General features: G+C 49.0%; 1 protein-coding gene across 2 annotated transcripts in view; it reads left to right on the top strand.

Annotated features, from left to right (window-relative positions):
* The window catches only part of Myo10 (myosin X), a 196,289-nt gene extending 174,711 nt beyond the window's left edge, over positions 1-21,578 (top strand). For both annotated transcript variants that reach the window (XM_070042211.1, XM_070042210.1), the window contains exons 28-41: positions 1,032-1,127; positions 5,163-5,256; positions 6,855-6,910; positions 8,374-8,516; positions 9,287-9,481; positions 10,345-10,502; positions 12,122-12,245; positions 13,048-13,345; positions 14,547-14,754; positions 15,179-15,315; positions 16,082-16,202; positions 16,591-17,043; positions 18,822-19,013; positions 20,125-21,578. In XM_070042211.1, coding sequence (XP_069898312.1) covers positions 1,032-1,127; positions 5,163-5,256; positions 6,855-6,910; positions 8,374-8,516; positions 9,287-9,481; positions 10,345-10,502; positions 12,122-12,245; positions 13,048-13,345; positions 14,547-14,754; positions 15,179-15,315; positions 16,082-16,202; positions 16,591-17,043; positions 18,822-19,013; positions 20,125-20,226 — 2,377 coding nt within the window. In that variant the 3' untranslated portion in view covers positions 20,227-21,578. The remainder of the gene's footprint in view (positions 1-1,031; positions 1,128-5,162; positions 5,257-6,854; positions 6,911-8,373; positions 8,517-9,286; positions 9,482-10,344; positions 10,503-12,121; positions 12,246-13,047; positions 13,346-14,546; positions 14,755-15,178; positions 15,316-16,081; positions 16,203-16,590; positions 17,044-18,821; positions 19,014-20,124) is intronic.
* The last annotated feature ends 5,502 nt before the right edge of the window (positions 21,579-27,080 follow it).

Raw genomic sequence — 27,080 nt, 5'->3', positions numbered from 1 at the left:
GACACTGCAGTGGAAAATCCCATCCTTAACTTCATACAGTGGGTCCCGATCAAGATGTAGACACACAAAAACCACTGTATAGTTTCCTTCCAAAGGCTGGGAACATGGCTCAGGGGTCGAGTGCGTACTAAGCATGTATAAGGCCTGGCTTCAACTGCAAATATCAACAAAATAGAAACACTTAAGACAATGGATATATGACACAAATTAGTTCCAATGTTTAGACTTAGGTTCCATCCCAAAGACATGTCATTACAAATACGAACTTACTCAAAAATCCGAAACATCTCTCATGTCAAGCATGATGGAAGGATGGTTAGCCCATCTAGTAAAAAACAAAACAAACCAAAGAAAGGAAAAAACAAAACAGGCTGGGCCTGGCAGTTTGTGCCTGTAATTCTAGCTACCCGAAAGATGGAGATCAAGCCCAACCTGGGCAAAAAGTTAGCAAGACCCCATGTTTTCAAACAAACCAAGCATGAAGACCTACACCTGTAACTCCAGCTAAGTGGTCTGAGGCTGGCACTAAGCCAAAACAGGAGAGTATCCAAAATATTACTAACACAAGAAATGGATTGGCTGGGAAGGTGGCTCAGTGGTAGAATGCTTGCCTTGCATGCATGAGGCCCTGGGTTCCATTCCTCAGCACCACATAAGCAGAAAAAGCCGGAAGCAGCACTGTGGCTCAAGTGGTAGAGGCTAGCCTTGAGCTGAGGGACAGCACCCAGACCCAGAGTTCATGCCCCGTGACTGACAAAAAAAAAAAGTGGCTTAAAGTATATGGCTCAAGTAGTAGAGCACCCATTTGGTGAGTGCAAGGCCTTGACTTCAGACTCCAGTTGTGGAATTCAAACATCATGTTTATAATGTTCGGTCCTGCCTGCAGTTTCAGATATCCCCTGGTTGCGTGGAAATTGCTGTGCACAACTTCAGCACATGTCCAGATCAACAGTAGTTGTCTAAACGTCACTTCCCATGTGCATCAGCAGTTCTGTGTTCCTCACTGCCATTGGTGTCTTTGTTCTTTGCAGAGAGATCATCGACAACACCAGCAAAGAGAACGGGATTGATATCATTATGGCCGACAGGACCTTCCACCTGATCGCCGAGTCCCCCGAGGATGCCAGGTAAGGTCGGCATGGTGCACGCCCCTCAGCCATATCTGGCCTGCACCGGGCCAGAAGCGTTGCCCAGAGCTTGGCTCACCTTGCTGCCTGTAGAAGGGTGTGAGGGCATTTCATGGTTGGCTTTCTCTGTTCCACGGGTTGACCAATGGAAGCCATAAAGATGTCTGCACTGTCCCCTAGGAATTCTTCCAAAGCAGAATGGGGTCTTGTATCGCCCAGGCTCAGGCTTTGCAGCCTCAAATGCCACTGCTGGATAGACAGAGCCCTATGTATCTTGCTTGAGGAGGGCGGGGGGGGGGGGGCGGTCCAAGGCCTTAAACTCAGCATTGTACTGTACCAGAGCTTTCTTTCATGCTCAAGGCTAGTGCTCTACCACTTGCGCCATAGCCCCACTTTTGGTGCATGCGCGTGCGTGCGTGCGTGCGGTGTGTGTGTGGGGGGGGGGGGGTTAGTTGGAGATAAGGGTCTCACAGCTCCTGCCTTGGCTGGTTTCAAACCACAATCCTCAGATCTCAGGAGCTAGGATTACAGGCATGAGCCACTGGCACTCAACTCTACTCTTGCATTGTCTCTAGCCACGTGGACAAGTGAGGCTGAAAGCCTAGCTTCTGAAAGTTTCTGAGCCTTAGAAGTGACAGCTGGTGTATGTACCAGGATGTACCAGGAGGGGGAGCTTTTTAAGCACTGGCTGTTGAGGGCGGGGCATTAGTAGTCCGCATTGACGCATTCCATCAGTGGGATGCTCACAGGCTCTGCCGGTTTCACCATTTGTCAGCTCATTGATTGCTTATGCCTGTGCCGTGGGGTGGATGTTGTTGGTATGGTCTTTGCCCTTGGCTGAGGAGGGAACCCAGAGGGCACAGAACGCACGGCCTCATTGAGAACGGACCACAAGCTCCATTCTGCTGATCAGATGCATGCAGCTTACTTCTTTACTTTTAGCACTGGTCCTGGGGATTGCTTGAACTCAGTGCCAGGGCGCTATGCTGAGCTTTTTTGTTCAAAGCTAGCACTCTTACTGCTTGAACTACAGCTCCACTTGGAGCTTTTTGGTGGTTAATTGGAAATAAGAGTCTCATAGACTTCCATGGCTGGGGTTGATTTTGAGCCCGGATGCTCAGATCTCAGCCTCCTGAGTAGCTAGGATGATAGGCCTATGAGCTGCCAGTGCCCAGCAGCTTCCTGTGTTTCCATCTGGTGTCCCTCACTGGCTCTGGCACATTCCCAGACTCTTTTGGACCCTGGGTTTCCATGTTGGAGTGCTGAGTATGAGGAGCATAAAGTCAAGGCGAACTGGGGCTTGCTTTTGCGAGCCCCATCACCAGGTGAGCCGGGCGCGGCGCAGTGGGCGTCTGTCGCGTCTCTTCCTGCGGCCCTGTGGGTGTGCAGGATCTAGCAGAGCTAACTATTACCTGTTCTGAGCATCACTAGGGTGTGATTTTTTATGAAGGCCACATCCAGCGAGTGACCTGTATTCTTCAGGTCTCAGCTCAGAAGTGATTAGAACCTTCTGGAGAGTTCTCAGGACCTCTCACTTACCCCTCGCCTTTTGAATGTTTTGAAGTTGATATAACACCATGGTAGCAGCCCAGAGCGTAAAGACATCAGAAAGTAATTCTCCCCATGGGAAAAACTGAAACCCTGCTTGGACTCATAAATTATAACACAAACTGGAAAAATAAGCAAGCCTGAAATGACAGCCCCTTCGTTCTGTCTGGGGCTGGAAGCGGCCAGGGAATGCCCACAACTTTCCAGCTGAATTACAGCCCTGGCATTTGGCAGCTGGTCCTGTCTGTTTTGTGCCATAATGAACCTGCTAAATTTAACCTTCGGAATAGTTTAGCCAAGGACCTCTTCCCCTGACCAGCCAAAGTCATTTCTTTAAAAATTCCTCTTCAGATTCCAAGTTATATACTTGATTCAGAAAAAGTTTGTGTGTATGTGTATAAAGATTGATTCGCTTCAGGTTTTTTTTTTAACCACTAAGCCACATTCTCAGCCTGAAGTTTATAAATTGAAGCCTATCTGTAGAGATTGAAAACATAGCAAATTGTGTGTGTGCTTGCGTATGTGTATGTGTTAGCTTATGTGTTCAGTATTTTTTGATTGGGGAAGATATTTGAGCTTAATAATGACCTCAGGCTCGCTCTCCAGTGGGCCAGTTCATATGAAAGTATTTCCCTTGGATTCTCTAAGAGTCTGTTGGATATTTTCAAGTCCTTGGTGATGACATTTCCTCCTTCAGTAACCACAAAAGATAGATTTCATTCTTTACTGTAAATAAATTGCATTGCTTACCTTCATTTATGGATGCTACTAGTGTCTGTGCGCGCGCGCGCGCGTGTGTGTGTGTGTGTGTGTGTGTGTGTGTGTGTGTGTGTGTGTGTGTGTGTGTGTGTGTGTGTGTGTGTGTGTGTGTGTGTGTGTGTGCGCGCATGCGCGCAGGCACAGGCTGGTTCTGGGGCTTGAGCTCAGTACCTGGATATTGTCCTTCATCTTTTCTACACAAAGCTAGCACTTTGCCACTTGAGCTAGAGTTCCACTTCTGGCTTTATGTGTTTAATTGGAGATAAAAGTCTCACACTTTCCTGCATAGGCTGACTTCAACTGTGATCCTCAGATCTCAGCCTCCTGAGTAGGTAGGATTATAGAGGTGAGCCATCCTCGCCTTTTATTATTACTGTCTTTTAACTTAAAAATCCCGTTACATAGCAAGACCTTTTTTCTCTGCCTTAATTATTTATTTTGTCCTGGAGCTAGACCCTGTGGGCTTAGGCACTGTCCCTGAACTTTTTTATGCTCTAGGCTAGCACTCTCCCACTTAAGCTACAGCTCTACTTCTGGCTTTTTCAGTAGTTAACTGGAAATAAGAGTCTCAGGAGCTTTTCTGCCCAGTCTGGCTTCAAACTGGTTATCCTTAGATCTCAGCCTCCTGAATAGCTAGGCCTACAAGCCTGGCTGCTCTACGTAGACCTACTTTAGTTAAGAGCCTGTATATGACTTAAAAGCTTCAGAGGGGAGACGCTACCTTTGTTTCATACTCACATTTGTTCCCTCTCATAATTCTTTTGCCTAATTATTATTGGATGGATGGATGAATGGCCAGGCGTTCCTGGGTCATTATCGTGTTGTGTATCTTATGTTTCTAGTTATACAAAGCCTTTGATTCTGCTCTGTTTTTCTGAGATGAACATGTCTTTTCCTTTACTCACTGATTAGAATGAGACTAGAAGTAAGAAAATCCATATCCAATGAACATAGAAGAGTTCTCTGGCTCAAACTATTTTCTAGCTCTGTTACTTTTGATGTCTACCTCTCCCATGGCTTTATTTTCTCAAGTGGAACTCTTGTCAGGTGGTTGGAAACTCCATTGTGAAATAAAGAGAGAAATAAGCATTCGAGGGCTGGGGCTGGGGCTGGCGTGGTAGAGCACCTGCCTGCCCAGGGGGAGACCCTGAGCTCAAACCCCAGTTGCCTCCCCCAAGAAAGTGACTGTGCTGAGAGTTTCCCGGGATTGATTTTCCTGCCTTGGGGTTCATTTTCTGAGAGAGCGAGGGACGGGGTGATACTGTCCAAAAAGAAACATATTCTTCACCTGACTTACATAACTGTAACCCTCTGTACATCTCCTTTGTGGTAACAATACAAAAAGAAAAACATTTATTTCCAAACAAGAAAGAGCACCTGGATGTTCTCTAGGGTATAAAGTATGATACTTAGTGAAGAGCTTTCACATAAGTATTTTGAAAAGAAGTGAAGATTTCATAATTGTCTCATATTTGTCAAGGAACTCATCTGACATCCGAAGGTCTATGGGGAAGGAAGGGAGGGACTTCCAAACACGTGGTACTTACGGGTACTCTGGCTCCGTGTTTGACCTGGTTCCCTGGTGTGGTATGCAAGGTACTGAAAGAAGTATGCATTCACAAAGCACAGGCTCAGAGATGTCTTGCTGAACTAGAACATGGTGGACAGCACCATTGCTTTGCCAGCGCAGGGCTTGGCACCCTTGACAGTTGCCCTCTCTTTCCACAGCCAGTGGTTCAGCGTTCTGAGTCAGGTCCACGCATCCACCGACCAGGAGATCCGGGAGATGCATGATGAGCAGGCAAACCCCCAGAATGCCGTGGTGCGTAAGGCGTGGCTGGAGAGTCGGGGTGAGGCCAGCCAGCCGAGGGAGACGGGAAGGATCTTGGGATGGGAAACAGGGCAATTTTAGATTGTCTTTTGCTTTTCAGTAACAGTATAAAAATTAAAGAGACAAAAGCAGGACCATTTGGGTTAAAAAGTTATAATTAAAGATAAATTATAGAAAGGAAGAAATGGTGTATTTCAGTTATCTCACTTCAAACCTTTAAAAGAAAAAAAATCACAATTTTTATGCCATCCTAAGAGCAGATGATAGATTTTCTTCAAAAGACTGTGTGAATTCTTTTTTTGTTGTTGTTTTTTATTTTGTTGTTGTTGTTGTTTGGGTCCAGTCATGGGGCCTGAACTCTGGGCCTGGACGCTGTCCCTCAGCTCTTCAGCTCAAGGATAGCGCTCTACCACTTGAGCCACAGCGCCACTTCCGGCTTTTTTCTTTTTGCTTATGTGGTGCTGAGGAATCAAACCCAGGGCCTCATGCATGCAAGGCAAGCGCTCTACCACTGAGCCACCTTCCCAGCCCCAAGACTGTGTGAATTCTAAGTTGTACTGTTTTCTCTCCAGACACATAAAAACTGGGTGAAATTCTATTTTAAGAAATTAGAAGCCGGGCGCCGGTGGCTCACGCCTGTAATCCTACCTACTCGGGAGTCTGAGGTCTGAGCCTAGGATCACAGTTCAAAGCCAGCCCGGGCAGGAAAGTCCATGAGACTCTTATCTCCAATAAACCTCTAGAAAACTGGAAGTAGTGCTCTGGTTCAAGCAGTAGAGCGCTCACCTTGAGCTGAAGATAAAGAGTACAGGGACAGCGCCCAAGCCCCATGACCGGCCAAAAAAATTAGAATGAAATATCATAGTTTAGACCAGAACATGTATACTATTGAAAGAGCTCATCAGCGCTACTTCCCTGACAATATTATAAGAATAAGAGGGAATGATGAGTTGATCATGTGGGGTTTTTTCCTGTTTTTTGTTTTGTTTTTAAATTTTTATTTATTTATTTATTTATTTATTTATTTTTTGGTCCGGTCGTGGGGCCTGAACTCTGGGCCTGGGCGCTGTCCCTCAGCTTTTCAGCTCAAGGCTAGCGCTCTACCACTTGAGCCACAGCGCCACCTCCGGCTTTTTTCTTTTTGCTTATGTGGTGCTGAGGAATCGAACCCAGGGCCTCAGGCATGCAAGGCAAGCGCTCTACCACTGAGCCACCTTCCCAGCCCCTCTTGCTTCGCTTTTCATTCTCAGCTGGCTCTCCATCACCTGAACCATGCTTCCAGCCCAGCTCTCGCTGGTTATTTTGGAGATGGACTCTGGTAGACTTTTCTTCCCAGGCTGGCTTTGAACCAAGATCCTTAGATCTCAGCCTCCTGAGTAACCAGGACTACAAGTGGCAGTTTCAGAATGCTTGACAACGGTCTGCCGCTTCCACCCTGTCTTGAGGCTGTGTGGGAGGGACTATGCGATAACTATTACTCTATAGTTCTTTGCTGCTTGTTGGCTTGGTGTGTTCAGGGTGTTGTAGTCTAGGTGCTGCAGTGTCCTGCTGATGGCTTCTCTCACTGGCCATTTTTTGCTCCTTTTCAGGGCACATTGGACGTGGGACTGATCGATTCCGTGTGTGCCTCCGACAGCCCTGATAGGTAAGCTCCAAGCCGCCACAGTCCTCTGCGCTGAGCCATGGCTGCTTCACTGGGCTGTGTGAATGGAGAGATAAACTAGGGAAACACAGATAGAAAACAACTGTTTAGGGAAATGGTGTTCTAGTCCAGGGAGGGTTTGGAGTTTTTCCTCTAAATTTAATAATGAACTTGAAGGGCTTGGAGGTTTGACACAAGATAGATGCCTGCTACCATGCCACAAGGTCTGAGTTTAACCACACAGCAAAGTGATGATGATGATGAAGAAGAAGAGGAGGAGCAGGAGGAGGAGGAAGAAGAAGAGGAGCAGGAAGAAGAAGAGGAGCAGGAGGAGGAGGAGGAGAAAGAAGAACAAGAACTTGGAAAGAGTTTTGATGATGTACATGGAGAATATTCATCGGATTTCTAACGTTTTTTAGTGTCCAGCAGGCTGGGCGTGGGATGGTCTATGCTCTTATAAACCTCTTATAAAATGCTATTATTAGACTTTAAGTACCCCTCCTCACTTCTTCCCAACTTCATCCCTGACTGAGAAATGTATCCTTTTTTTTGGCGGTCACGGGTCCTTGAACTCTCTGGGCCTGGGCGCTGTCCCTCAGCTCTTCAGCTCAAGGCTAGTGCTCTACCACTTGAGCCATAGCACCACTTCTGGCTTTTTCTGCTTATGTGGTACTGAGGAATCAAGCCTAGGGCCTCATGCATGCAAGGCAAGCACTCGTACCACTGAGCCACCTTCCCAGCTCCGAGAAATGTATCCTTATTGGAGTACATTTTTCAAAATTCTGATACTAGAACTTGAACTCAGAGCTTAGGGATTGTCTCTGAGATTTTTACTCAAGGCAGGTACTCTACCATTAAAGTAGCAGCTCTTCCAGCTTTTTGCTGACCAGTTGGGGATTAGTGTCTCATGGACTTTCCTGTCCAAGCTGGTTTTCAACGGTGGTCCCCAGATCTAAGCCTCCTGAGTAGCTAGGATTATAGGCCTGAGCTGCTGGCACCAGCCCTGCTAGCTTCTTGTAATCAAGTACAGAAGATCTCCCACTTGAATACCTGCTTCCCAATCCTCCTCTTTTACCAGTGTCTGATATTTCACTCTCTACGGATGGAAATAGTATCCATGGCGTGTCCAGAAGCAGGGAGAAATTGACTTTGGAGGAACTTCAAAAAAAAATTTTCCCCCGTGGTCACCTTATTTAGCCTTCCCGGAACTGAGTTTCTTCTGGAAAGTTTTTTGCATGAAGAAATGTTTTCCCTCCCAAGACCTTCCAAATGGATGTGTTGCTCCAAGTTTAAAGGTTAATGATGCATAAAATAAATCCTGCAGAAATGAGTAAGGTTTGCCTTGATATAAAATACAAATCGGATAGCAGTGAGGCTCCTGTGACCCGGGACCAGGCTCGGGGCAGTCAGGGTGATGGGCCACTGGTGCTGAGAGGCCTTATTCTCTTCTGTTCCCCACTGCTCAGACCCAATTCATTCGTGATCATCACGGCCAACCGAGTGCTGCACTGCAACGCCGACACCCCAGAGGAGATGCACCACTGGATCACGCTGCTGCAGAGATGCAAGGGGGACACGAGGGTGGAGGGCCAGGAGTTCATCGTGAGAGGTGAGGTGACCACCCCTCGCACCTCCCCTAGTTCTGGCCTGCACACGCCTTGCTGTGGCTTCTCCGGGGGGGTGCGGGGGGTGGGGAGTGGAGGGGCGTTGTTTTATTCTGTTGAGAGGGCTCCTGTAGCTTTGAACTCTTGCTCCACCTGCCTGTGCTTCCCAGAAGCTGGGATTCAGGCATGTCGCCACTGTGCCCGGCATGACACTTGCAAGTGTTCTTTTAAAAGACATAAGCAGCGATGAGTAAAATGCCGCCATCTTGTAGCATAAAGGTAGAAATGCAGCCCGTGCAAATGAGTTCATGGTACTTAGGGTTTCTCTTCATAGGGTTCCCTCCCCCATCCCCCCATACCAGGGTTTGATTTCATGGCCTTAAGCTTGCTTGGCTAGACTAGCTCCACCATTTGAGTCACATCTCCAGCGGGTTTTTTGCTGGTTCTCTCTAGAGATAAAAGCTGGAAGACTTTTTTTTTTTTTTTGTGCTCAGGCTGGCTTCAAAACATGATCCTCCATCTCTTCAGCCTCCTGAGTAACTAAAAGTCCAAGTGTGAGCAACTGGTGCCCATAGGTTTTTGTTGTTTCTATTGGCTTTTTTTGTGGTTAGGTATTATGCGGTGCTGGCGCTGGAGCTCAGGGGATCTCGTGTGTGCGCGCGCGTGTGTGTGTGTGCGCGTGGGCGTGCGTGCATGTATGTGTATTGCAGGCGCGCCTGCACTCCACCCCCAGCCTCTCTCATTTTTTGGCTCACACTTACGTCTGCCCTTCCAGGGTGGTTACACAAAGAAGCCAAGAACAGTCCAAAGATGTCCTCACTGAAACTGAAGAAGCGGTGGTTTGTCCTGACGCACAACTCCCTGGATTACTACAAGAGCTCGGAGAAGAACGCGCCGAAGCTGGGGAACCTGGTTCTCAACAGTCTGTGCTCGGTCGTGCCCCCCGATGAGAAGATATTCAAAGAGACAGGTAAAGCCTGGCTGCGGATGAAGAAGCGCTTGCTAGAGCGCGTGCTTTGTCCCTCCCCTTGGCCTCCTGTGCTTGCTGAAGGGACACTTGGTATTTAAGCCACAGGGAAGATGTGCGGAGGTACACAAGGACCCTGGTAAGGAGAAGAGCACGTCAGTAGACATGGCGCCTCCTTGGGGAAGCTCTGCATTGTGGGTGCTTGCGCGTGCTCCCCTGGGGAAGGAGTCTGCGCGCCTTAGCGTAGCTGAGTCCTGACTGTCGGTGAACTTGACCGAGAGCAGCGGAAGCAAGTGTCAACACCTAGCAGTGTTGGCTGGTTGACGGTACCGTGTTTCCTTTGGGTTTTGTTTCTGGTTGTAATTTTGTGCGTGTGGAAAACATGGTCACTCCGTTTGTGTTTGGATGGTGAACTCTTGTCTTACCTGCTACCACGCAGGCTGTAGGTCTGCATCAGGTGGAAGGAAGTCAGACTGTCGGGAGGTTCTCAGCAAAGCCTAGAAAGAGACCTGAGCCTGTCCCTGCTCTTCCTTTGAGAGACAGTATGACAGTTGATGTATTTAATAATTCGGAGTTTCTTGTCCGAATATTTGTCTTTCTCTTTCCAGTGCAGGGATCAAGCCCCAGAACCCTATCACTTGGCCACATTTTTAGTCTATGGCTCTTTAAGACAAGGTCTCACTGTAGAACCCAGGCTGACCTTGAACTCTAGTCCATTTTGGCCTCACACTCTGGATGCTCCTACCTCTGCCTCCCCCCATGCCGGGATTACAAGCAGGTGCCACCATGTCCAGCAAGGGCCATCTGTTTCCCATTACTCGCTGGATACCTGTTAAGTTGATGCACTGCTGTCGCTGCCCACACAGGCTACTGGAACGTCACGGTGTATGGGCGCAAGCACTGCTACCGGCTCTACACCAAGCTGCTCAACGAAGCTACCAGATGGTCCAGCGCCATTCAAAACGTCACAGACACCAAGGCCCCTATTGACACCCCCACCCAGCAGCTGATCCAAGATATCAAGGTAGGTCACAGAGGCTGCCCGGGGCTCTTGGCTGGCTCGACTTTGACTTTTACCATCATATGATTCATCTTGAGTTCTGACTCTAAGCCCCGAGGATGCGGGCCTCACAGTGGGCATGCGTGTGTGACCTGGCGTAGGGACCATGTCCCAGCAAGGGTCCACGTCAGCTCCAACTGGGAACCTTCAAGCAGTGAAAGCAATTCTGTTTTCACCGTGCCATTCTAGACCACACAAGTGAGTCACGAGAAGTATAGATAGTTCTGGAGCATTTGGGATCCCTATTCTGCCAAGAAGCCCCAAGTGTCTGGATTAACATTGAGAGATTGTTGTGATTTCCTCATGCATGCACGCACCTTGAAGGATTGTCATGCTCTCCCCAGGAGCAGAAATGGGGAGTGAGGTATTATGGTGGGCTCGCTCACAGATCTGTCCGTCCCCGGGGCCCAGCCCAGCAGCAGGGATTGGAAAGGATTGTGTCCGTTGTCTCCACGCCAGGACAGCATAGGGCAGAGAGAGCTGGAGCTGGGGCGCCTTTTACTGATACATCAGTAAAAATAAAGTAGCCAAGAGGCAGGAGGAGGCGCACTCACCTGAGGTGGAGGTGGGGCATGCTAGTGCATCATCCGCCGAACTCCTACCACTTCCAAAACACCTCCTCACTCCAAAATTTTTTCTGGGAATTTGGAGCCAAATTCTAGCCAGTCACACATTCTAACCTTCTAAAGCTTCCTGTGGAACCCAGTGGCACTGAATACAAATCGTCTCATTTTTAGCTTTAAAAATATATATGGCCAGGTTGCAGGTAGCTCACAACTGTAATCCTGGTCACTCAGGAGACTAAGATCTGAGGATCACAGTTCAAAGCCAGCTGAGGCAGGAAAGTCCGAGAGACTCTTTGATCTCCACTTAACCACTCAAAACAGCAGAAGTGGGGGTGTGGCTCAAGTGGCAGCGCGCTAGCCCTGAGCAAAAAAAGCTTAGGCACAGTGCCCTAAGTTCATGCCCCAGGACCAGCCCTAAATAAATAAATGTTTTTTTAATGGACTGTGGATGGAAGTCATGTGATCTGGTTACATGATTGATGGCCAGGTCACTAGATGAGGCATTGAGGTGAATGTTGGAAGCATACCTCAGCTCTAGAGGAGAAGCTTTGATAACACAGGAAAAATACATACATACATGGAACTAAGAAAAAGGAAAGATCCTGTATTTCTATAACGTGTCTTCATCTTCAAATGTAGATTGTGGTTCTACTATGTTTAAAACTGCCTGCATGAGACCCTCAACCCCATTCGACTTATTCCTACAGTTTGTGTTGTTAAAAAGATTTAGGCAAGCTGGGCGCTGTGGCTCACGCCTGTAATCCTAGCTACTTAGATGAAGATCGGAGGATCACAGTTCAAAGCCAGCCTGGGCAGGAAAGGCCCTTTATCACCAATTAACTACCAGAAAACCGGAAGTGGCGCTGTGGCTCAAGTGGTAGAGCGCTAGTCTTGAGCTAAAAGCTGAGGGACAGCTCCCAAGCCCAAAGTTCAGGCTCCACGACCAACCAAATACTCAGGCAGATGTGTTTCTAGCATGCTCCCTTGTTCTCTTCCAATGACTGCTCTGCTTTCCAGGAGAATTGCCTGAACGCAGACGTGGTGGAGCAGATCTACAAGCGGAACCCCATCCTCCGATACACACACCACCCCCTGCACTCCCCGCTGCTGCCCCTGCCCTACGGAGACATAAATCTCAACTGTAAGTTAGCACTTCCAGCAGGATCTTCAGGCTTGTTTTCTCCATTAACTGACTAGTCAGCGCTAACATAGCATTGGCTTCACTCAGAGCTGTTGGGGGTGGGGCAGAGGTAGAATGTACTCAGATTCATACCTGAAGTACGGACTTGGGCTTGGTTTTAGTGATGTTTCTGTATAGAAGAAAAAAAGATTTTTAAAGAGAGGATGCGGGCAGAACCCGGACTTTCCTTGAATGTGGTCTGACGGTGTCTGAGCCGCGGTGGTGGATGTGGGCTTTGTGAGTGATGCTGGCCTCAGACATTGCTATTCACCACTGTCTACACAGCATTCAAGAAATCACATGAGCTCTTCCCCGCGTCATTAGCAAACAGGCTGTGTGCTAGGTGACTTTTGCCCAGCTCTGGGTTCATATGAGTTTCAGAACACATTGAAAGCTAGCTGTGGTGCTGGACAGTTAGGTATCTTAATGCATTTTTGCCTTCAGTGGTTTCTAGTCATGATGAAGATGACCCCATCTTAAATCGAGGGTCATCTGTACCCCAGAAATGGATCTTTGCATTCCAAGGACCCGTTCACCCACAGAGCAGCTTTCCAATGAAGCATTGTTTCGTACTGCAGAAGCCAGCAGTAGAATAAGTGATGCAGCTCATCCGAGGACGCGGTTTTGCCCCTGAATTGAGTAGACTCACGTCCAGGGTGTAGGTTTGGCACCTATCAGGAAATGGTTGCCTGTCCTCTTCTCTCCCGAACAGATTACGCTGCCCGAGAGCCCTTTGTGTGACTTGTCTTGCTTCTCTCCCTAGTGCTCAAAGACAAAGGCTACACAACCCTCCAGGACGAAGCCATCAAGATCTTCAATTCCCTGCAGCAACTGGAGTCCATGTCTGACCCCATCCCCATCATCCAGGGCATCCTGCAGACCGGACATGACCTCCGGCCTCTGCGGGACGAGCTCTACTGCCAGCTCATCAAGCAGACCAACAAGGTGCCACATCCCGGCAGCGTGGGCAACCTGTACAGCTGGCAGATCCTGACGTGCCTCAGCTGCACCTTCCTGCCCAGCCGTGGGATCCTCAAGTACCTCAAGTTCCACCTGAAGAGGTAAAGCGCGTAGGTGGCCGGGGGAGCTGGACTCAGCCATCCACACGGAAGCCGCAGTTCACGGCCCGCACAGTTCACAGCTAGGTCCCTAGCAGCCCCTGGGAGACCGGGGGGCCAGACGCTGAGACTCCGCTGTGTCCAGCAAGCTTGCAGGACACGGCACACCCGCTTACCTGCAGCTGCACAACGTTGTATTGAATGTCCTAATAGAAGGTTGAATCTGTTGATCAGTGGATTGATTCCCATCGATCAAAATTGGTCATCCCAGTAGTAGGGCTCAAGCTCAGGGCCTGGGCACTGTCGCTTAGCTTTTTCTACTCAAGGCCGGTGCTCTACCATTTGAGCCACAAACTTCATTTCTGGCTCTTTGCTGGTTAGTTGGAGATGAGTGTCTCAGGTTTGGCTGCTTCTGCTGGCTTCAAACTATGATCCTCAGATCTCAGCCTCTTGAGAAACTAGAGTTACAGGCATGAGCCACCGGCACCCTGTGAATGTTGGGTGTGTTTTAATTGCCACTAATCTGTCTCACTTAAATATATTTCTTGCCAGTTCTGAGGTTTGAACTGAAGGCCTCACGCTTGCTCAGCTTGCCTGTTCAGCTGGCATCCTATTACTTACTTGTGCCACATCTGAAGCTCAGCTTTCTGCTGATAATTTTTGAGATGGAATCTCAAAGACTTTTCTGCCCAGTCTGGCCTCTAACTACAATCCTCTAGATCTCAGCCTCTTGAGTAGCTAAGCCTACAGGCCTGGGCCATCAGCACCCAATCTAACTTAGGTATTTCCTGCAGATCAAAGAGATGGCAATCCTTCTGATTATGGTTTTTAATATTTGAGTTTTAATTTTATTTTAATAAATTTTGTTGTGTCTATCTGTGGTTGATACAGTGAAGCAAATTAACCTGTGTCATCTCACAGAGGTTTTGTGTGTGTGTGTGTGTGTGTGTGTGCGTGTGTGCGTGTGTGTGCATTTTAACAAGAGGAGTTAAAATCTTATTTTAACTTTCCTAGGATAATATGAACACAGTTCGTGTTTTAATAGCACCCTTGCAGCGAGCAAAACGCTGGCTCTTCATTTTTTTCTGTTTGAAATAAATGCCCAGGAATGAAGCGGCTGCTGTTGGTCCCTTCACCACTAGGGGGCGGTTCGCCACCTTGGGCTGGCTTCCTTCTATGTTAACAGCTCACCTTTGTCTCCTAGGATTCGGGAACAGTTTCCAGGAACCGAGATGGAAAAATACGCCCTGTTCATCTACGAGTCTCTTAAGAAAACCAAATGCAGAGAGTTTGTCCCTTCTCGAGATGAGATCGAAGCGCTCATCCACAGGCAGGAGATGACGTCCACGGTGTATTGCCATGGCGGCGGCTGCTGCAAGATCACCATCAACTCCCACACCACTGCAGGGGAGGTGAGGGAGGGGCGGCCCCTCTGTTACGCTCCATGCACATGTTCGCATGCTGCTAAGTCAGCGAGGTCATGTGTAACTAGAAAGCTATTAGGTTCAGGGAGGCACTGCTCTGTAAACAAGGGAGTAAATAACCACGCCAGCCACACATGTATCAACTCAGGGAAGTTGTGCAGCAAGAGCCCACAGCCGTCTTGTGTAGAAGCATCAATGTTTGCAGGCGCCATTGGTTGGGGGGGAGGGGAGATGGCATGCTTGAGATTTTAGTGTACCCACACTCGTGACAGTTTCAGGAGGTCATTCTCACGGCCACAGAAATGTTTGGGTCCAGATGAAGGCACATTCTAGAACATTCTGCAAGCACATTCTAGAAGTGTGTGGACCCCAGCCCCCAAGCTGAATGGCGGCTTCCCAACGTATCTTGCAGGTCGTGGAGAAGCTGATCCGAGGCCTTGCCATGGAAGACAGCCGGAACATGTTCGCCCTGTTTGAGTACAACGGCCATGTGGACAAAGCCATTGAAAGCCGGACCATTGTGGCTGATGTCCTAGCCAAGTTTGAAAAGTAAGTTCCTCCTTCCTAGATTACAGCAAGAGCAAACAAAAAAATGAAGAGCCCAATGTGCAGATTTGAACTTCCACTCCCTGTTTGGCGTCACTGTGTGTTTGAGTTACTTTTATTGACCCGGGTTGAGGTCTGTTTAACTTTCCATCGCTGCTAGCTGTGTTTCCTGCTTGGTAAAAGCCAGGGTCTCAAAGGTGGCTTGCCTCATCGCTGGTCCTTTCCCCCTTCGTTCTCTCAGCCTCTTGCTATATTTGCTGTCTTGGACTTGCCTGATAGTTCAGGTGTTCGCTTATCATAAGCTTTGAAATGCTAGATTTAAACCAACTTGAAGGTCTTCACAGTGCCCTCCCTGCAGGGTGAAATGTGCCCTCTAGTGCTCGATCTTGAACTCCAGGTCCCCTCAGCAATGCAATAGGAGCTCCTCTGAGTGCAGGCCCCGAGAATGCAGGAACATTCTTACTAATTTTTTTTAAATCAGTGTTGTTGTAATTTATTTAAAGGCTGGTAAAGGAAATAAGTTGTGGGTTCAGCATAAGACTTAGCCTACTGGTTAGACTGTTGTCATGTGGAAGTTCATGGTTTTTTTGGGTGGAACAGGTTGTGTCTCAGCTTTCAGTAGAGGAGTCTAAGCCTTGCTGCCTGTTTGCTCCCCCAACCTGAAGTTGCCCCACCCCACACTGTGTCACCTCCTGAAAGGCAGGCACCCCCCTGGCGGGACCCGGCCCATCTCTCCTTTGCTCTGAGTCTCTTGTGCCTTCGTGTCTAGGTTGGCTGCTACATCAGAAGCGGGGGACCTGCCGTGGAAATTCTACTTCAAACTCTACTGTTTCCTGGACACCGACAACGTGCCGAAAGACAGCGTGGAGTTTGCGTTCATGTTTGAACAGGTGAAAGGAGCTCTTAGATTCTTTTACTAGTGAGCAGCAGTGAAAATGCAGCCGCACCTTGGAGCTGACTGCAGGTCCTTAGAAATCATGCTCAGGGACCATAGATTGCCTGACATAGGCCTGTGGCTCTTTTTTTCAGTTGTGTTTGCCCATGCTCCCTTGCCCAGAACTGTTCCACTTGGAAGGAGAGACACCGTAGGAATAGAAGATCCAGTGTGTGTTAGTTGATTGCTGGGCTGGGAGAAATTCAAGCTTAAAGAGAGTGAGGATGTGTAAAGCGGGGAAGGCGGGGATGTGACATTGGAGTGCTTGGGTGACAGGGCTGGGAGGCGGCCATCCGGGCTACCCCAGCGCCGTGAGCACAGAGCTGGTCCCCGCCTCCTTTCAGGCCCACGAAGCTGTCATCCACGGCCACCATCCAGCCCCGGAAGAAAACCTCCAGGTGCTTGCCGCTTTGAGGCTCCAGTACCTGCAGGGAGACTACACGCCACACGCCGCCATCCCGCCTCTCGAGGAGATTTACTCCCTGCAGAGGATCAAGTCCCGGATCAGCCAGTCCACCAAAAGCTTCACCCCGTGCGAGCGGCTGGAGAAGAGGCGGACGAGCTTCCTGGAGGGGACCCTGAGGCGGAGCTTCCGGACCGGCACGGCGCTGAGGCAGAAGATGGAGGAGGAGCAGATGCTGGACATGTGGATTAAGGAAGAGGTCTGCTCCGCCCGAGCCAGCATCCTCGACAAGTGGAAGAAATTGCAGGGAATGAACCAGGAGCAGGCCATGGCTCAGTACATGGCCTTGATCAAGGAGTGGCCGGGCTACGGGTCAGCACTCTTTGACGTGGAGGTGAGAGCCAGATGCCGTGGGGCCTGTGCACCCGGAGCCGCGGGCGGGGGCCGGGGGGCGCAGGGATGGGGGGGGCGGGGATCCGGGGACTCCTACTTTGCCTCTTTGATGACAGCCCCTCCAGTGTCATCGTGAGCACTCACATCCTGAGAAAGTTTTTTTCTCCTCTATTTTTGTTTTAATTAGGAATGAGTGCCCAACTAATGGCCTGTGTTTTTAAATAACAAGTACTTTTTCTGTGGAAGCTATAGATCTAGGTTTTTTTTAATGTAGGTTAAAAAAAATACGCAAATTAGAAACCTGGATGTACAAGTTGCATATATCACCGTCTCCAAAACACTGCGATCAGAAGTGTTTCAGGTCTTAGAAATTGCTCAGATTTCAGGGTGCTCAAATAGTCTTCACCAATTCAGTATCTCTCATCGGGAAATCTAAAATTAAAGTGCACCAACACCCAAGTCTCTTTGATCTTCATTCATGTTGGTTATGAAAAGGTTTCAGATTTTAGATCATTCTGACTAAAGATTTTTGGATTGGGGTGGTTAAATCTGTTCTCTCTTTTTCACTCTTTCTTTTTCTTCCTCCCTCCTTTTCTCCTCCCTCTCCCCTTTCTTTTTTGGACTTATGATTTGCTGGAAGGGAATAGTATCTAATGATACAGAATTTCTATTTCACCATTGGAATTGAGCTGCCAGAATCAGTCTAGTACGGATTCCGATCTTTTCATTGGTCACCATTGATTGAAATGAAATCTTATGGTCTACACATCAAATGATGTGTGGGTAGTATATATATCAAATCCTGGTGTTTTTGCTTGCTTGTTGGTTTTTTGTTGGTTTTGTGCTTGTACTGAGGCTTGAACTCAGAGCCTTTGAAGCTCAGGTTTTTATTCACAGCTAGCAATCTGTCACTTCAGCTACGCTCTCCAATTCCATCTTTTGGTAGTTAGAGAGTCTGATTTGTATGCCTGGGCTGGCTTTGAACTACGATCTTCAGATCTCAACCTCTTGGGTAGCTAGGAATTCTAGGAATGAGCACCAGTGCCTGGCTTCACTACCTACTTGTGTAGTTTTATTAGAACAGTCACTTTCCTTCCCTGTAAGTATTGTCCTTGGCTGCTTTCATGCAGAATCAGCAGGGATGGGTCATTTGCATGTCCCCAAAGCCTTGAGCAGGCAAGTTTCCCAGCCCCAGGTAGAGAAGCTGTTTTCTCATGTTCATTGTCATTCTGTATGTTATCTGATGACTTACAAATTGAGACCCTAGGAATCCAAACATGAATTACATGCTCTTAAAATCTTTTCATTGCTTCTCCTGGAGGCTGTCTGGGGTCTGGTGGGTTGGCTGATGGCTTTGGTTATGTTTCTATAGAAATATGTCAGGCACTTTGTAGCTCAGGTCCTCTTTTACTTACCCGTTCTGTACATTCTGCCTCTGATGAGCTCTGTGTTGTAGCCGACACACAGGCTCCTGTTTTTCCCGTTAATCTATCCCTACACTGAACACGCGGCGGGTCGTGCCGCTCCTTGTGATGCAGAGCCTCCACCGCACAGCGTGGCTGCGAGGACCGTCCTGTGCGGCCCAGCATTCACTGTTAGACTCCCCCAGGGAAGTGAGGCCCGTTACCCAGTCGAGCAGCAGCATTGGTCCCACCGCAGTACCAGTCCCCGCACAGCATGCCGCCAGCACCTGCCTCCCTCGGGGTCTGCCTGGCGGCTTCACGACTTTGTCACTGCGCTACTAACCCCAAACCTCACCCTGATGATCTTGTCCGCCAGTGCAAGGAAGGCGGCTTTCCCCAGGAGCTCTGGCTGGGCGTCAGCGCGGACGCCGTCTCGGTCTACAAGCGCGGGGAGGGAAGGCCCTTGGAAGTCTTCCAGTACGAACACATCCTCTCCTTCGGGGCCCCCCTGGCCAACACGTACAAGATCGTGGTGGATGAGCGGGAGCTGCTCTTTGAAACCAGTGAGGTAAGAGGCAGAACCAACCAGAGAAGAGGAGTAAGTCCCCCACTCACGCACACCTGACCAAGTGGCCTCATTTTACCTGCAGAGGAATTGGGGGGGGGCGGTGATCAGAGGGTCTGTTAGGTATTTCCACAGGCCCAGGCAGCGGTGAGGAGGGACCACCCATGGGGGAGGGGTGGAAGGTTATCAAAGGCACCCGAGCAAAGGTCCTCGCTCTAGGACGTGGCCAGTGTGAGACCAGAGTGGGCTGGGCTTGGGGGGAGGTAGACCAGAAGTATCAGATGCTCCAGACCCAAGGGCTAATCTGATTCCATGCTTCACCTTTATTTCCAGTGAGGGCGGGAAACAAAGGGCTCATGCTGACTTGAGTGTCCCTGTCCTGTCATGTTTCCTCTTGGCCCACATCTGACAGTGCACAGGAAACCAAATTTGTTTGTTTGTTTGTTTGTTTGGTCATGGAGCTTGAACTCTGGCCTGGACACTGTCCCTGTGCTCTTCAGCTCAAGGCAAGCGCTCTACCACTTGAGCCACAGCACCACTTCTAGTTTTCTGGTGGTTTATTGGAGATAAGAGTCTCATGGACTTTGCTGCCCGGGCTGGCTTTGAACCACAATCCTCAGATCTCAGCCTCCTGAGAAGCTAGGATGACAGGCGTGAGCCACCGGCGCCGGGCTTAGCCAAGTCTCTTTGTGAGCGAGAACCCACTAGGTGGAGTCTGCCACTCACAGTGCACACCTGTAATCCTAACCCCTCAGAAGGCGGAGGTCTGAGGAGCCTAGTCAGACCCAGCCTGGTCAGCCAAGTCTGTGAGACTCTTTTTCTCTCAGCCAGCAGAAAGCCAGAAGTGGAGGTAGGGCTCAAGTGGTAGAGTGCCAGCCTTGAACAAAAAGGTCAAATGAGAGTGAGAGGTCCTGAGTTCAGGCCGCCAGTCCTGGCACAAAAGGACCGCCAGCTGGTCCCGGCCTCTTCTTTGGCCTGACTGGGGCTAGGTGAAAAGCAGCTCAGCCCATGGCTCCATGCACAGGTGAATTGGCCTGGGCAGCCACTAGCTTTTGTGTGGAAATGGACAGAGGGTGTCTGAGCTCAGGTCCATGTGTCTCCTACAACCCCATAGGTAGTGGACGTGGCCAAGCTCATGAAGGCCTACATCAGCATGATCGTGAAGAAGCGCTACAGCACCACTCGCTCGGTGAGCAGCCAGGGCAGCTCCAGGTGAACGCCCTGAGCCCGTGGGATTCGTGTCAGACGCGCCCGGCTGGCCTCAGTGCCCTGAGCCCGCCCAGGGTAGACCCGGAAGCTCTGTTGGAGGGAGCATCCTTGGGGAAGAGAGGGTCCTTCACCCCGTCAACAATTATGTATTAAGCTGTCAACCTTAACAGTCTGCACAATTTCCAAAGCTTTACTACTCTTACATGACACATGCCTTAATAAAGAAAGTGGGGGAGAAAAATCACGCTGCCACCAAAGCAGCCGCAAGTGCCTTAACTGATAGAAGCCGCAGCCTGCGCGGATGGAGCTCACCTGTGCTACTGAGGGCCTCCCCGCTCCAGCGGGATTTGCAGAGCTTGAAAGCGGGCGTCTATCCATTGATTATGCACTAGCCTCCCAGCCTGACTTCCCCAAAGGGGAGGGGCTGGTGGGAGAGGGAGGGCGGGCAGATGAGAGTGGAGATGGAGCGCTGCTGGCAGCCTTCCTGGTGAACACGCATTCACATTTTGCTTAATTTCATCTTTTACATGTCTGCTTGCCCGTGCATGCATGCATTCACAGACCCAACACTTTAGTCATTTCACGAGCGTTAGACACAAAGGGAAAAAGGATGTGCAATGGTGTAAACAGTCTGTGTGTATATTTCCGTAGCTAGAGTCTTCAGCGGTCCCTTGGTTACTTTGTAAGGTAGGTTTCATTAACAAGCGTGGAACCCTGTCTTTGCTGTATTTTGGAGACACGTTTTGACTCGGTTTTGTTGTTCATGTAGCAAAGTCTGCAATCTGTATCTGCTGAAACTCCGACAGATCTGCAGCTTCCAAGAGAACTGTATTTATAAACCACTCTTCAAACTGCTGGCTCCAGTGCTGTTTTTTAGAACAATACGAAGTCATTTTGTAGTCTTTTGTTTGTAAACATATTAAGTTAAAAAATGTTTTTTTTTTCTTTGAAAGTTAGCTCCTATCAGTCTGGATAGATTGCAGATATAAAACCATGATGACTATGGAGAAGCCATTGCATTCCTAAAAAGGTGACAATTAAGCCAATCTGTCACGCACCCCACCGTGGAGTGCGCGCGAGTGCGGCTTCGAGCAGACACGGGGATGCGTCCCCGGTTCGTGATGGTGGCTGAAATAAAGCACCAGGGAATATGTCAGCAATGTTCGCCAGGAGAAAAATAATCTGGACTTCTATTTTTATATGGAAAAATTATAAAGACTTAGGCCAACTAAGTCCCCTCAAAAAGAAAAATGCAATTTGCCTTATTCCTTGTGGACAATGGTGTGAAAGTACTGTTTGTTGGCTCACTGAAGGTCGGACAATAAAAGATATTAGCTAACATGCTGTGTGTTTTTTTCGTCAGAGTGACTGGTAATCATTTTTGTGGGGGGTTTATTTGTTCTGACGCGTGTACATTTGGTTTCGGTGTTAGTCCTGGTTTCTTTTTGTTTTCTTTTTAAAAATAAGATTTTTATGTGGTTACAGTTACATGAGCAAGGTGATGAGTACATTTCTTATCAAGCGCTGTTGCCTCCTCTGTTTTTCCCTGCCATCCCTTCCCTTCCACCTCCACTGCATCCCCCACCTGCCCCCAGGCCTGGTTTCTTGTACAGTCATCTCTTGGCATCCCTAGGATTGACTCGGGGCCACAGTCTGCGGACGGCCGCGTCCCTCGCACGTCCACGCAGCCTGCCCTGTGCCTTCACTCATCTCTACATGGTTGCTTATCTAGCCCAGCGGGTGACTGTATTGTTATTTGGGAGCTTTTCATTTCTGCGTCCAGCTTCGCTACGAGGGGACAGTCCAGCACACTTTCTTTGTTTTCCTAGGTTGGTCTGGAGTCCATCTTCAGAGTCTCAGCTCCCACGTAGCTCACGATGACGGGCTTGCTCATAACTTTCTGTCCAGACTGGCCTATAACTGCGATTCTCCTGTTCTCAGCTTCCCAAGTAGCTAAGATGATAGGCATTAGCCACAAGCATTCAGCAAATACAGGGAGTTGTAGTTTTGGTTTTCGGGGGGAATGGTGCTGGGGTTCAACTCATGGCCACAGCACTTGCTAGGCAAAAGCCCTACCACCTGAGTCATGCCGCAAGCCCCCCTTGCATTAGTAATGTTTGAGGTAGGGTCTCACTGCACCAACAATTGCGCTTCCTTCATAGCTCAGGTAACTGGTCTCTCCACTGCATCCCGCCTTTGGTTGGGATGGAGGCTCCGGGCCTGGGGACTTCCCTTGGCTTTTTTTCCTCCAGGCGGGTGCTCTATTTCAGCCCCAGCTCTACTTCTGGCATTTGGGGGTTAATTAGAATTAAGAGTCTCATAGACACTGCTGTCCTGGTGTGAGCCCTGGGCACCCCGCACAATAGCCATCTTGAACCTACATTATCTTTAGTTAGTTCTGTTGCTCCAGAAAAGCAGAGACGGTAAAGCACACACTGGTGAAATGACAAAGCTGAAGGTTTAAAATACACTCATACCTGAGAGGATCCTATTGCTTCTCTCCAAAATGGTCCTGACTTTGAAGTCCTTGATTCTAGAACCTACTCACAGTTCACTGCGGAGTAGATAACACAGGTAAGAGTTGGGGCCCGTGTGTCTAAAGCCACCTGAAGCCTGGAAATGACAAGAACCCGTGCCCTTCAGGATCAAGGAAACCAAGAAAGAGGACTCCCTGTGCTCATTTATTTTCTTTTGGTGGTACTGGGGCTTGAACTGAGGGCCTTGCACTCATTCTGCTTTTTCTGCTCACAGCTGGTGCTCTACCTCTGCACTTGTGGCTTTTTGCTACTTATTTGGAGATAAGACACTTGTGCATTCGCTTTTTTCCAGGCTACTTCAAAATTCTGGTTCTTAAATCTCAGTCTCCTGAGTAGCTAGAACTCGATAGGTGCAGGCCAATGGATTTTGTTAGAAGAGTCGAGAAGTATTTGGTAGAGTGCTCATCTTTAGGATTCCCTCTGGGGAGGGGCTTCACTTCAGATTTGGACAGTCCAGTTGTATCTTCCTGTGCTTGTGTGTGTGTGTGTGTCTGTCTGTCTGTCTGAACTCTTACCACTTGAGCCACACTTCCATTTCTGGCTTTTTGCTGGTTAATCACATGTTTTTTTTATGCCCAAGCTGGCTTTGAACTACAATCTTCAGATCTCAGCCTCCTGAGTAGCTAGGATTACAGGCATGAATAGGTGCCTGGCTGCTTTAAATTTTCATAAAAGCATAAATTCTTTTCTACTTATTTTTTTCTCTTCAATGCTATTTTAGTTTCTTCTCCCTCCGGAACTATTCATTCTAACCATTGTGGAGTTTCCCAGACAGCTTTGTGAGGAAAAATTTAAAAAGTAGGCCACCTAATTTCCAGATTAAAAATAGTCTGGAAATCTAAGAGGGCACACTGCTTTGGGTTATGACTCCCCACCTCCCCCGACTCCCGGTGAACCATCTGAGCTAATTATACATGCTGTAAAAAAGTCACGTGCCATCTATGTCACACCTCAGAGTCTTTGGAACATTCAAGGAATGTAAATTGGAAATGCTGGTGGTGCCTGGCACATTTTGGCATAAGTAATGAACAAGGCACAGCGCCAGCGATGCCACTTGCAGGAAAGCATGTGAGATGTCACTGTGCAGGAAGCAGGGCTGGGGAGTGGAGGCAGTGCCAGGCCCTCACTGATCCCACAGGGTGGCAGGACTTAACTTGGGAGGTGGAGAGGAAGTTATGAGGGGGGCCCCCACAGGTATGGAGCAGAGGGCAGAGCCCCATCGGCTCTAATCCAACCACACAATAAAGGTCCCTGGCCGGCCCCACCCCCTCTCTTCTCCAGAGACCAGACCCCAGGGGGTCGTCACCCAAACACAAATCCACATGCATTCCTCTCCTCCAAAGTCTTTGGTCCAAATTTTGGGGTCTGCCAAATAAGAAACCCTTGTGTTCCAGAGCCGCCTTGTGTTGTCTCCCCTTCCTCACCCACACTCGGCTAGGCAGCACTTTGAGAAGTCCTGGGCAAGGAAAATGACAGCGTCCCCCACGGCACCCGTGTTCACGTCCCCGAACATGATAGGGGGTGCTCGAGGGCTGCGAGCTCTGGCAGCCATGATCTGGTGAGTGTTCATCTACCAGCTCTCCAGGGAAGATGGCCAGCTCTGGCCAGCTCTGGCCTGCTCTGTCCTGCTCTGCCGCTTTCGTGCATTCCCCACCGTGGCTGATTTTAAGGTCCAAGGTGACAGCATGGAACCGAGTTGGAATGAGAAGCTGACTCAAAACACACAGAAGCCAGAGTGGCCGCGGAGAAGATGGGCAGGAAAGGAGGGAGCTGTGGTTCTTCCCACAGTGCGCTGAAGAGCAGCACGTGCTGATTCAGAAGGACGCGTCCAAGAGGAAGATGTTTACAAAGCTTTGAGTGCTTCACACGGGTGGGAATCCATGTGGGGAAAATCAAAGACATTTTCAAAGTCCAGAATGCATTCCTGCCTTCCGTTTTCTCAGAGACTTTTCTCTTTCAAGTAATAACAGCCTACAGTTGATAAGCGGTTTGAGCCATAAACAGGATCTCCTCCCACAGAGGCGCCCAGAGAGCGCGGTGGGAACCGTTGCTAGAGCGAGGGGACTCCTTACCGTTCCCTCCTGATATGCTGGGAAAGAGAGCGAATCATCTCTATAGATCTGGGCTCTTGGGGTGTGCTGCTCTGTAGGTTTACTGCCTTGCAAGAAGGAAGGCCTCTTGGTTAGGGAGAAGAGAACCCCCAGGGCTAACACCGCACCCAGCATAATTAACTTTAATAAGTGCCTTGTAATCTATTGCTGTCTGGATTTAAGGAAACAGCAGTATTACAGTGGGCTTCGCCAAGGAAAAGGAATTGTTTAAGGTTGCTTAGAGCCTAATCAGAAAGAGGCCCCAGGTCAGGCCCCAGTACTGACAAAAAAGAAGAAGAAAAAAAAAGACAACTGCTCAGGAGTAACAATCAACTATCAAACCAAATATTATCGAAAACATTGGCTAGCAACAGGAAAATCTCAAAGAAGTATTGTGTCTTCTGTTATCAAAGCTCGGGTTTCTCCTTTGTGCTACAGTTTGAAATGAGATGTAAGTGGATCCACCATGGTGTATTAAAGAAGAGGTGAAATACTGTGATAACTACTGTGAGCTAATCAGACCAGCAAGATATACGTTTCATATGAGAGGAAATTGATGCATAAACCTAATTAATTTTCATGCAGATGGCATGCTGAAAGGCTTACAACTTCTACTCTGCCGGCCTTTTAATTATGGTGCCTGGAAAACATAACAAGAGAATTTAACTTCTAAATTCAAACAAAATGTAACTCCCCCCGGGGGGGGGTGAAAAAGAAAAGTTTATTTTGTTCTTTAAATCAGCTAGACTTCTGTTTGTTCGGTAGAATCATGAATTTTTTATAAGTAAACTTCAGCTGCTATTAACTAGGGGCTGGAACCAGTCATATTGATTGAAAATTGATACCCGCCACTAATTGGACCCCTCTTTCAATGGCTCTTTGTCATCCGGACTGTGGCTTAACTTCCATCTCCAGGGGCCTAACCCTGGAGCGTGGTTGTGTTTGGAATAGCACGTGGCACATTGTGATAGGTTGTCTTTTTTTTTCCTTGTTTTTTTGTATATCTTCCCCCAAAAGACTGCTGGTTCTGTGCGTGCAATCTTTCCTCTTATCACCACCTCCGCGTTATCTAGAACTGTGTGTGAAGAAGTTCAGGGCAGGATTTCTTAACGAATGAAGGAATCGGTTGTGACTTTCCCTTTGGAGCCATGCCAGCCGAGATGTCCCAGAGGACACAACACCAGGCAGAGATTGAACTGCTCCTGCGCCCACAATCCAATTCAAGGGCAGCAGGATGGGAGCCAGGGGTGGGGGGGATGGGGGACGGGAGGGGGCTGAGGCTCTGGCCGCTGCGCCAGCCTTTCCACACACTGGGTCACTAAGAGACCCTCTCCAACTGTCCCCGTCAGCAACTGTGACTGTGCGGTAGACCTCTGCACCGGCTGTCCCCGGAAAATTCCATCTCAGAGCAGATATCCAGAGGGAGGAAAGGAAAGAAATGTCTCTTCCTGGCTAGGTCCAATATCTTACTTCCTTGGCTACTGACTACATTTTGCTACAAGGGCGGTGAGCTCCCATGTTTCCATGTCATCAGGTGTCTTTAAAAGCTACTTAAGAAGCTATCACCCACACGGGGGGGGGGGGGGGGGGGGATAAGATGCTCCCCTCCCCCCCCCCACGATGCCCACATCGGAATCCTCAGAACCTCTGTGTTACTTTATGGCAAGAGAGAATTTGCAGATGTGGTAGATGCAGTGGTTTAGATCTCCTGCCTACTAAGTACAAAGCCCAGAGTTCAAACCTTAGTATCATTACCATAAAAAAAAAAAAGAAGAAGCAATTTACTTGGGTGACTGAGAAATACCCACAATGTTTGGAACTACTAGACAAGGCCCTGATGGATAGAATACATGGCGGAGGCAGCATGGTCTGTCCCTGTGGGAGTAGGGGAATGAGGGGCTGGGTGAAAGCCAGACTGGCTCAAATGCAGCCCGCAGAGCCACGCCAGCGCCATTTTCCCAGGCCCCACATATAGAGCCATGTCAGTGTGCAACCCCACATTGGCCCCTTGGCTGAGCAGAAGACAGTGGAAGGGATCCAGGAGGCTATGGTGAAGGAGAGTGAATCTGGTGAATCTGGTGCCCGGGACAAATGACAGAACTAGACGGTGCTGGGTGCCATACCCCACTCTGTCACCATTTCAGTCACATGCTAGAAGATGAACCATGGCAAACTCAACCAAGCAGCCTCTCGAATGGCACGTGCGGTGCCAGATGTGGTATCGTGGCCAGCCG

The sequence above is a fragment of the Dipodomys merriami genome, unplaced genomic scaffold (genome assembly GCF_024711535.1).
Source record: "Dipodomys merriami isolate MVZ:Mamm:240054 unplaced genomic scaffold, mDipMer1.0.p SCAF_32, whole genome shotgun sequence".
Taxonomy (NCBI): Eukaryota; Metazoa; Chordata; class Mammalia; order Rodentia; family Heteromyidae; genus Dipodomys; species Dipodomys merriami.
Note: the sequence above shows the minus strand (reverse complement) of the source record. Positions and strands in the feature narration are given on the sequence as shown.